At 36.3% G+C, this 10,570-nt stretch overlaps 1 protein-coding gene across 2 annotated transcripts; it reads right to left on the bottom strand.

The window, feature by feature from the left end:
- Positions 1-318: 318 nt before the first annotated feature.
- On the bottom strand, positions 319-7,126 carry LOC113357575 (dynamin-related protein 3A-like). Of its 2 annotated transcripts, none has more exons than XM_026601013.1 (20): positions 6,465-7,126; positions 5,698-5,980; positions 5,539-5,567; positions 5,315-5,416; positions 4,922-4,990; positions 4,773-4,832; positions 4,331-4,444; positions 4,161-4,209; positions 3,733-3,842; positions 3,393-3,485; positions 3,164-3,256; positions 2,922-3,059; positions 2,680-2,793; positions 2,469-2,567; positions 2,352-2,394; positions 2,019-2,185; positions 1,778-1,924; positions 1,582-1,634; positions 1,378-1,477; positions 319-1,240 (listed from the first exon to the last, which is right to left on the bottom strand). In XM_026601013.1, exons 1-20 carry the CDS (start codon positions 6,837-6,839, stop codon positions 956-958), a joined length of 2,523 nt encoding a protein of 840 aa, XP_026456798.1. In that variant the 5' UTR covers positions 6,840-7,126; the 3' UTR covers positions 319-955. The 2 variants fall into 2 exon arrangements, with proteins under 2 accessions (XP_026456798.1, XP_026456799.1); XM_026601014.1 differs by having other exon boundaries at positions 2,707-2,793.
- Positions 7,127-10,570: the final 3,444 nt, after the last annotated feature.

Raw genomic sequence — 10,570 nt, 5'->3', positions numbered from 1 at the left:
TTTCACCAGGAATATTAAGATTAGTTATCATGATTTGAACAAGGATAAGTTATTTCCTAACCTTAGAACACCCCGTATAAGTGTAGGAAAGTGGCCTAAGTACATGGTCCCCTATTAAAAATCATGGTCTCCAAAACAAATCGTGGCTGACCGGGTCCTTTATAGTAATGATGACTGTAAATTAATCGTGCAAGCACCAAGTTCGGGCATGCACATTCAAAGCCAAAACGTTTAGGTAGCAACAGAAACAATATATGCATGTCGTTTATAAAGGTACAACAGAAACTACTGATAACAAACGAAAAGTTTCCAACATCGGAAAGAATATACAGTGATAATAAAATGCATAAGCCAACTTTGATAACTAGGCATCCTCAGGTTTGGAAAGAAGGAAACCAAAAACAAAAAATGATACATACTAGCCAGTTTCAGAAGATCACAAAAGGACTACTTGTTTCGTTACAAAATTCTTGGGAACTACTTAACCTCAGAACCGTATCCATCACTGCTGATTGGGGTGTTCTGAACTAGAAATCAAAAACAGCCCTATATCCAAATCCTAAACCACACACCTGATCGTGTCAAGTTGGCCTTTCGACTTTGCAGTGACCATATAAAACAAGCCACAAAGACAGTAACAGGACACAGTTTAGCTATTCTCAACTAAGTGGCTGACAAGGGCGACGTGTTCCCTTACCCCAAAAAGATGGATGAAGCAGCTCAATCAAATCCACCAGCAAGGATCCCTCGACCAACGAAACAAATTTCTTACAGAGAATTCACATAAAACAAGGGTAAACTCTCAACACTATTATTTATTTGGTCCGTATCGTTGTCGGAACAAAGATATGAAGGTGGGACCGATGAACACCTTTGCAGATGAAGGGCACCGACCAAAACAAATATGAGTTAATAACAACGTTAACAGTACATCCCATGTGCTGTTTCCAGACGCCTACATGTCAAAAGATGAATAAGAAGACCCCAATATGCCTTGTCGTGAATTTCCATTATCCATGTTTGCATTCAATGGTGAGTTCAATTCCCCCGAATGAGATGATTTCCGGGACCTGGGGTTCTTTGGAGAACTGTAAGAATTGTAATCATTGCTACTACCTGGTGAATAAAACGATGACGATGATGACGGGAGTCCATGTATCTTTGGCAAACCGGTTGGATCGGTACCCAAACTGTAACCCTTTTCTATTGTTTCAGCTTCCATTGGCAATTCATCCAATGTCTACAGCAATGGGAAAATAAAAGAGGGATCAGCCAAATACTTTATGCAAGTAAGAAATTTCCAGAGGTAACTTTGACGCAGAATAATTTCGTGTTAAGATAGACGACGGTGGCTTCCACAAAGCATGAAACACTGACCCGGAAAGCCTGTTGCAGAACACGAAGCATTTCTCGAGTGCGCTTCCTTTTCATTGCCACCTCATCAGGTTCTTGCAGCATCTCCTCGAAAAGGTTGTCTCTGTTAGAAACAAAAATAAAGATAACAGGTCAACATGATGCATTTGCATATAAACCAGTTGCACATACACAAAGTCTTAGTTTGAGTCAGCAATTTCATGTCACCTGTAAAGTTTTTTAATGAATACATTGTGAAGATCTCGTTTGGTATGGTTGACCTGGATAACAGTATACACGTATTAGAACTTAGAAGTTATGAGCATTCGTTCCAGCAACATATACTGCTTGGTGAATACGTCATATGAATGTGCTTGGTGGCACATAATAACAGAAAATTACGATGGAACAATAGAATACTTACCAGAAAGTGCATAATTGCTTTGGGCACTGAATCTTCAATATTCTTCCTGACAATGTCATAGTACGATCTCAAAAGCAACTTGGTAACTGCGATTTCAATTGCCTCCTGCTCTGAACGGGTTTCTGGCGGTCTCAAAACACTTGGGGGCTGCATAATTATACTCAGAATTAAGCTTGAACTGAAAACACCAGATGTACTTGCCAGCTTAAACAGTGATCAAAGGACAGTCTTTAGCATTTACCTCTCTCAACTGGATCATAGATAGGGCGTGCTCCATCACATTGTGCTCCATCATGTTGGGAACGGGCTCACTGTATGGCCTGCTCATTGAGTTATCTTTCGCAGATATACGGTTCTCATTCCCACCAAAAATAGATGAAATCCCCCAACTTGAACTGGGATTATTTCCTGAATATTCAGTATAGCTGTTACCAAACTAGAATACTAACCAAAGAGAAACACTACCCAGGCAGGTTAATTTACTAATATTATACAAGTATGTCCTTTTTTTTTTAATCACGTGAAAGTATATACAGAAAAGTTGAATCCGGATAAAGTTGAGCGCAATACATACCAGCTAATCTGTTTTTCTCTGCGTCCATCACAGGTCGAGGTATCTGGTTGTCATATATGTAAGTAAGAAAACCAGGCAAAATACTATGTCAACAAATAAATAAGATATTCGCCATACCTGATCAGTAACAATTCCGTTCGCAGGTGATCTAGCAAGAATACCTCGAGATTTCTGAGCTTTCTCAGATGCTAACCCTCGATCAGCTTCAGTCCCATCCTAGGATCAACAATGTGAGAACCAATAAAAGAATAGAAATCATGAAACTAACAATATCTAGTTGCTATGCCTAAAATCATCATTTGCATAGCCAGGAAACAGAAAAAGGAACCTTTAGTCTAGGCATAGTTGCAGATACCCTTGACGACTTGACCTGCTGCAGCGCAGACTCCACAGCTTTACTCCCACCAATGAAATTTGGGTGCGAGGTGTTTATATAATCCATCTGAAAAATTAAAAACAAAGGGTGATGACAAACAAATTTGATAATTTGGAATTTCTGCTATTCTTCACTGATACCCTAAATGATTCCAAGGCTAATGAAACGAAGGAATGATTCCATACTACGCATACCTCCATTTCAATAAGGTGTCCAATCATAGTCTCAGAAGGTTCTAAGCCTTCTCGCAAAAAATTTCCTATAACTTCATCCATGCGCTTTCTGAGAGTAGGGAACCTTTGCAACTCGTTCACCAGGCAGCGATGACTCATCTGTCCAACGGATAAATTTACAGTTTCAAAAGGATTGCAAAATAAATACCAACCTGAAACAGTCTATACAAAACAACAATGATGCCCTTTTGAAGTTTACCAACCTTTACTAATTCATCATAGATAAATCTCGCACACTGCAGGCTTGGATCTAACAAACGAGCAATCTGCCTTCGTATAAGAACTTCAAATGGCACCTTAATATTCAAGAGAGAAATGATCAGCATACAATAGGGAAACTGAACAAACAGAATGCAGGGTAATAAACAGTGGCTTCCAAAAACTTTATAAGACTAGACAAAAAAAAAAGATGACAGGCACTTTAAAACCCACCTCAGGTACAAATAAAGCAGATCTAGGACCAGTAGCATTTTGAATAGCTGTGCGGATGTCATCATCAGTTAGATCATCACATGGATCCACTTCCTGCAAAAGCTCTCAACCAAAATCAGATACTGCATACTTAAAATCTACCTTACCTAATCAGAAGGTGGTCTAAGTGGAGTGGGGTATATACAGCACAGCAATGTTTGAAAAGACAATCAAATATCCAGGTTTTAAGGTTTATGCTCCTTTTGCAAAACATTCTGGCTTTAGTTAACAACAATACAACAAGAAATCTATGCAAATAACTGGTAAGACTACTTCACAAATTAATGGTAGCAATACGCACTTCTAGACTCTTCACAAAGATTGATTGGAAAATGTAGTGAATTCGTGCTCCTCCAGAGAGCTCGGATGTTGACATTTCCTCGTTTTTTCCTTCTACCATGGAAGTGAAAGCTGCAGCCAAGAAGTCAAATACGAGGGTACAAAAGAGATCACAACACGGATGAAACAATTCAAGAACAAATGAACATATCAAGTAACAGAGAGGTAAAAGAAAAATTAACTAAAGTTTAAACGCAGCTCTACCAACTGACTCAGACGAACAATCTCCATCAAATAAGAATTACATTACACTTGAAATCTTCAAATACAGCGCAAAAAAACGAGTTCATACACAGTTAATAACTCCTGTGGTTGACCTGATATGTTTAGGATACAGATGAAATCAGCTTTCGGATAACAAGATAAAAGGTTATGAAAAACATATTTTACCCTCAGAAAATTTTGAAAGAATGTTCAGTAGAAGTGCTCCCTGACCAGCCTGCAGATAATTAGTGAATCAAAGGTCAGTTGAACTACTCAGATTCAGTAAGACTTCTAAAATGCAGCCAATTCAAAAGGAGGAGTATCGCAAATAAAATAACGTAAAATTTAATACATACTTTTGATTCTGTTATTTCCCCATAGCTAGCATGCTCCTTCGCCACAGCCACCAGTGAAGAACTTATGCGTGACTTCAACTCTGGAAGCACTGTTTTAATATGTTGCACTAAAATCTACAAGTAACAGATTGATAAGCATAAGGTATAAATCGGGGTTGAAACAGAACTAAAAGATGTCAAGAACCTGAAGTGTACAAGTTCAAATGCACTAAGACTGGCACTATGAAACTGCTACACTACAAAGCACTATGAAACTGCTACACTATAAAATTTGGGTAGTGTGATAAATAAATCGACACGGCATATCAAACGATACAGTAAAATTGCCTGTTAAGAGCAAAAAATCTATAGAACAAAGAAAATTTAGGTCATTCTGAATGGAAATCCAAAATTTAAGTCGCACTTGGGTATCTATTTTAATGAGGTCGGCCAATATGTCTACCTGGTTCAACTTCTTAGCTAATTGAGGGACACCGCACCGGTCAGCAAGGCCATTGTACACCTGAAACGGTTAAAAAGTACACGCAAAGTTGGTAATCACTTCTAGACTAAGTGGTTTAAAACAAGTAAAGAGAATAATTGTGGTTATACAGGTCGACTGCGAAAGAAGCTCTCTTCTTGGGCAAGTGCATCCTTGATACTCAGATTCTGCATGATATCCTGTTCATAACACCACCAGCTATATCAGAGTTGAACAGTCTACATCATATATATGACTATGAAGAATATAATCAGCGGATTAATTCGTCTTTTTTATCTGATTTAAAAATTGGTGTAGTTCTAAATGGAAAGAACACTGACAATCGACAAAATCAGCCCTTTCAGGAATATTTACCAGCACTATGGTTTGTCAAATCTTCTTGACAACTTAGAAAGGCTTTTATAAAATTATAATATAATCATCCATCAAGGCCATTTGATATCAGTATTAAATCAAGAAACAATCCAAATCTAACGAACTTTTCATCTAGAGTGATAGAATACCTGCTGACTACGATTCACAACACCAACATAACCGAGTCTTAAAGGGACAACTTTTCCAAGCAAGAAGTTGCGGGCATCAGTTCCTCTGTCCATGATATCCAGCTGCAGCCAAAAAGTGAATTAATATTAAGCAAAAAAAAAAAACCGTGGGTATCTAAACCTGTTTCCATGCACCAATCCGTGAAATATTAAATTTTCAAGCAAAAAATTGAATAATCTTTCACCTTGGTAATTACACCAATAGTCCGATAACCTGCCAACAAAAATCAGAAGATGCAAGCCTTAGAATTAAGTTTCTTGTTAACAAACGTAATAACTACTAAACCTATTTATCCAAATGCACACATGAAATACAAATGCTAAAAGGAACTCTACAAATTTACCATCAGGATCAGCAGTTCCTGCAATCTGAAGTGCATCTGAATTCGCCAAATCAGCATTTGCTGGTGTAACTGCTAAAATTAAACAGCTTGGATGTTTGATATATGATAGTATCATTGTTCTTATTCTGGCCTCGATATCAGATGGCTGATCGCCTACTGGAACCTTTGTTATTCCAGGTAAATCCACCAATGTAATATCTAGAACATTTGGTGAGTATATCTTTAAGCGGATCTGTTTGTCTGAAACACCCTTGTTGCCTCCTGCTTCTCGGTCTGTTTCAGCCTGCACACAATAATTAACCAAATTACACGACAAGCTACAGTCGGGATTTGCGCTTCTCCGATATCCCCTTAACTATGTGAGTAGAAAAGTAAAATCAACCGAATATGCATGTTATCTAGGTCAGCTATACGAAACAGAATCGTCAAACTCAATTTGTCAGTGAACATAGTTAACACATCACTAGACGATCATTCCTCCTAACTAAAAAAATCAACTAATCAACTATGTGTAATATCTGCATTCCTAACAAGTTAAGCCCAGTGTATTTGTTTGAAACACAGCTGAAATTATGATTCACAGGATTGGTTTCTTTTCCTAGTCTCTCTAAATGATCATTCATGATTGCAATTTGTGAACAAACTAGGTTACCAATGAAATTTGAGTTTCTCCTCCAACAGAACCCCTAGTTCGTTATTTCCAGTACATACAATTAGACCTGAAAACACTAAATGAATTCAATAAAAGAAAGATTAAAATCTGTCACCTGAATCTCTCTGCGAATATCAGAGAAATCAAAGAACTTCTTCTTAGGCAAGTGCAAGAACTCTCCATACTCTTCATCAGGTCCACCATCAGATTTACGTTTAGTCTGCAACAATTGTAAAACCAATGGTCTTCTTGTACAAATATCAGAACCTCTGGGTAGAAAATCTCTGCCAACTAAAGCTTCTAAAACACTTGATTTACCACTACTTTGACTTCCAACAACAGCAACTTGTGGTAATTCAATCGTTGATGAACTTCCCAATTGTGCAAATATATCTTGTAGTTTATTCACGATTGGTATTACTGAATGACCTAATGGTGATGATGATGAGGTCGTCGGTTGTTGAGCTGTTGAAGTCGTTTCTTCCGCCATTGATCACTAATCTCAATCGACTAAACCCTAAAAAAGATGATTCAATAACCTAATTTGTGAAATTTCGATTTTGATTTTGATTTTTTTTTTTAATGTTTTTCTTCTTCCCCGCGGAGTCTATGAAATGGTTGAATGAATTTGAGTTAGTGATGAAATAATGATAAATCGGGTCGGGAGAGAGATTTTTGATTGAAACTTTTGCCAGCAACGTAAGGTTGGATGATCCTGTGTGGGGCAAAGAGATACCCCCTGCTAGAACAACTATGTGCTTGATTGCGCGTTGTGTGGTTAGGCTGTTAACGTGCGCAAACCTGGTTAAAGAAGTGGGAGGAAAGAATAGTTCCGGTGTTGTAAGCACGACAAAAATAAAACACCGGGAAAGTTCGTGCATATAATACACATTTTGACACGAGGTTTATTGCTTATGGTTCTGACTCTACGGATTTGACTCTTCGTTTACGCATAAAAAACCGGATGTGATGATAATAAACAAGTACTTTTATTTGCGGTCAATCTTAGAAGTCATAAATGTAGATGACAAACTAATTAGATGACCTATACCATAAATAAGTGGAGTGATAGATTAGTATTATTATAAGAATATGTAAATTTGATACCCATATTAATATTCATTAGATATGTGTTTTAAAATGTTTTCCGATGATACAAAGTTTACGAAAATCCGTTGTATAATTTGAGAGATAAATCATTTCTAAATTTACTAGTAATTTTTAACTAGGTCATCTAATTAGGGACGGAGGTAGTAACATTTACCAAAAGACGGACAACTAAAGAGTAATGCAACTTGGATCTGAAATAAGACTCAAGGCCAAATGTTGGAGACTCTAATCACAGGTTGTTAATTAAAGAAGAGAATGAAGATAGACGCGGAAGACCTGAGTTCAATATCGGAAGCTAGGAAGAACCTCAGATTTGTCAGCTGAGTCAAGACCTGGAGAGCCAAATACTCATAACTAAGAGGTGTCTCAGGTCCAAACAAGCGCAAGGCGGAAAAACTAATTGGGTCGCGAGTCTCGACTGTCACGTGCTTACTTAAGATGAAAGTTATGTACATGTAATCCATGTAGTTATACAATGTATAAATAGCCAAAAAGGCTCATAATGTAAACAAGACATTTCATCGATAGAAATTACATTTCGAAAATTTCACTCGCTTTTGATTCTCTTCTAGTTGTTAAGTTCTTCAACCGACTTAGAGAGATAATCAGAAACCCTAACTTTACAAACTAGATCACCGAACCGTCGATCAAAGATATAAAGATATATGGGTGATCAATTAAGGTTGTGATTCCAAATTAAGGACTACAATCAAAACATTGTGAAGATATGCTTCTCATACGAATGACACGTCTTCAAGAAGCAAAAACAACTTGCTTCGCAAAAATGGGAGAATCAAAAAGAATAGTTCTAGTGTTATAAGCACGACAAAAAAAAAAATAGACACCAGGAAAGTTCGTGCATATGTGCACATTTTGACACAAGATTTCTTATGGTTTTGACTCCATGGATTTGACACTTCGTTTACATAAAAGAACGGATGTGATGATGCAAAAAAAAAAGGTATGCAAGTGAATAAAGAGAATTAAAATCATCGAGAAAAAGAAAAACATAATAATAAAGCTTGTAAATCAAAATAAGTTAGATTTATGCATATTAGATGATCATTGCTACAGCGGGGTATGAAGAAATAGACATAACAAACAAATATTATTTATTTTATTTTGATGAACAAACGAGTTTTACCGTTGAAAATCAACTTTTACAGAAAAAAAAGAGGTCAAACTATTCAGCTATTCAATTGAGAAAAACTTAACTCCCTTTGAAATGACGATGATATCAAGTAGACCACAATCTTTGCGATATCAACCTACTACAGAAAAACGTTGTATAATCTTGTTTGGACATTACTGTCAAAAGATTATTTCAACAATATGTACACTTGGTATATCGCGTAAGTTCGGAACCGAATCAATCTATGGTATTGTACCAAGCGTTTGATTAGCATACAACACTATTATTTTAATTATAACTACGAAAATAATTATAATATGGAAAGTAAAGTAAAGGAATACAACAAATTTTGTTAACGAGGAAAACTGCAAGGCATAAAAACCTCGGAACCTAGTTCAGTTTTGAATACTCTCAAAATTAAGTGCTATACAAATTGATCGCTGCAAATTCCTAGAGTTGAGTCCAAGTAAATAACTCCCAGTTATGTTAATATCCCTGCGCCTACAACCAATCTGGTCTACGGACGTCAATTCCAAGATAAAAGCACTATCTCAAGTCACTTCATCTGATTGAAGACTTCATCAAATCAATTCCTTTTGATTGTAATCTGAAGCAGTAAAGGACTAACCTATTTCAGTAACCTCTTTATCAATCTCAAGAAATAAATCAGAGATAAATTGAATATAAAGGTTCTTCCGTTTAATCAATACAAGCTCCTTTGTTGGTTGCAGATCAACTAAGACAAAGACTATCTTAATTTACAAACTATAAAAGTAGATCTTAAAGATAAATCACTAGATAAATTGTCGATCCATACAACAAAATTGATGTCCATCGAGTTAAACTTCTTATTGGATCCTAGTCAATCAAGTGTGTAAGAAGTATCACAATTATCAGAATACCAAAAAGAAAATCTTCTAGTCTTCAATCTTCAATCTTCAAAGTACCTGCACAAACAACTTGATTTATATTAATGATCAATCACGCACAGAATGAAATCCGTTAACAATTGATGATTGCTAGTCCTATCTTCAGATCTTGAATCAATAAAACAGATCTGGAATAGTCAATCCTTAAACTAGTTCGAGTGACCTTAAATCAGAAGAAAATGATCAACAGATAAACAAACTAGATCTGTCAAAGTTCAACTTCACTGTTAGTCAATCAAATCAATAACCGGAAGAAAAAAAATAGTAATACTATTTAGTTTCCCACCAATTGTACTACTAAAAGAATACTACTAATTGTTTGGATACTCTACTCTCTTAATGAGTATTGGAACAATACTACTGGCAGGATGATCACACAAACAGTTAGACAGTGTGTCATGGGATGAATATGTAAGAATACAAGCTTTTTTATTATTAATATTATAAAAACCAATGTTTATTTAGACAACAAGGAATTACCAAATCCTAAAATACCAAAGATATTCGATAAATGTTTATTCACGGTTTTGACAATAATCCAACTGTTTTCAAACTTACATACTGAAATCTCTCTTGGATAACAACTAATATTAGCTAGCTTACAACATACACTTTACTAATATAACTACAAGATTTACTACAACATACAGTTTTTACACCTTTTAGTCTCTTGGATAACAACTAATATTAGCTAGCATACAACATACACTTTATTAATATTGTTATACATGTTTTTGGATAAACATGTATAGCTCATGCTCAATTTACTAAGTGTGTGTGTATGGTTTAGACGCTGAGGAAGAGGCATGTGCCTTAGGTTAGGCTAGTGCCTAAGTCTTATGCTTCTACAAGACTCTTCGGACGATCTTGTTCATCTCAGATTAGCATGAGGCCTACTGAGTCTTAGCTAATGAGATTAAGTCTTTTTAGAGTCAGCTGGGACATGTTTGAGACAAAGAGGAGGCTGGCATGGCTAATAATGTCTTTGCGAGACCTTAGCTTACTTGTTTTTCACCAACGTATCATGCGGATATGTGCTAGGAGTCGATT

The sequence above is a fragment of the Papaver somniferum genome, chromosome 3 (genome assembly GCF_003573695.1).
Source record: "Papaver somniferum cultivar HN1 chromosome 3, ASM357369v1, whole genome shotgun sequence".
Classification (NCBI taxonomy): Eukaryota; Viridiplantae; Streptophyta; class Magnoliopsida; order Ranunculales; family Papaveraceae; genus Papaver; species Papaver somniferum.
Note: the sequence above shows the minus strand (reverse complement) of the source record. Positions and strands in the feature narration are given on the sequence as shown.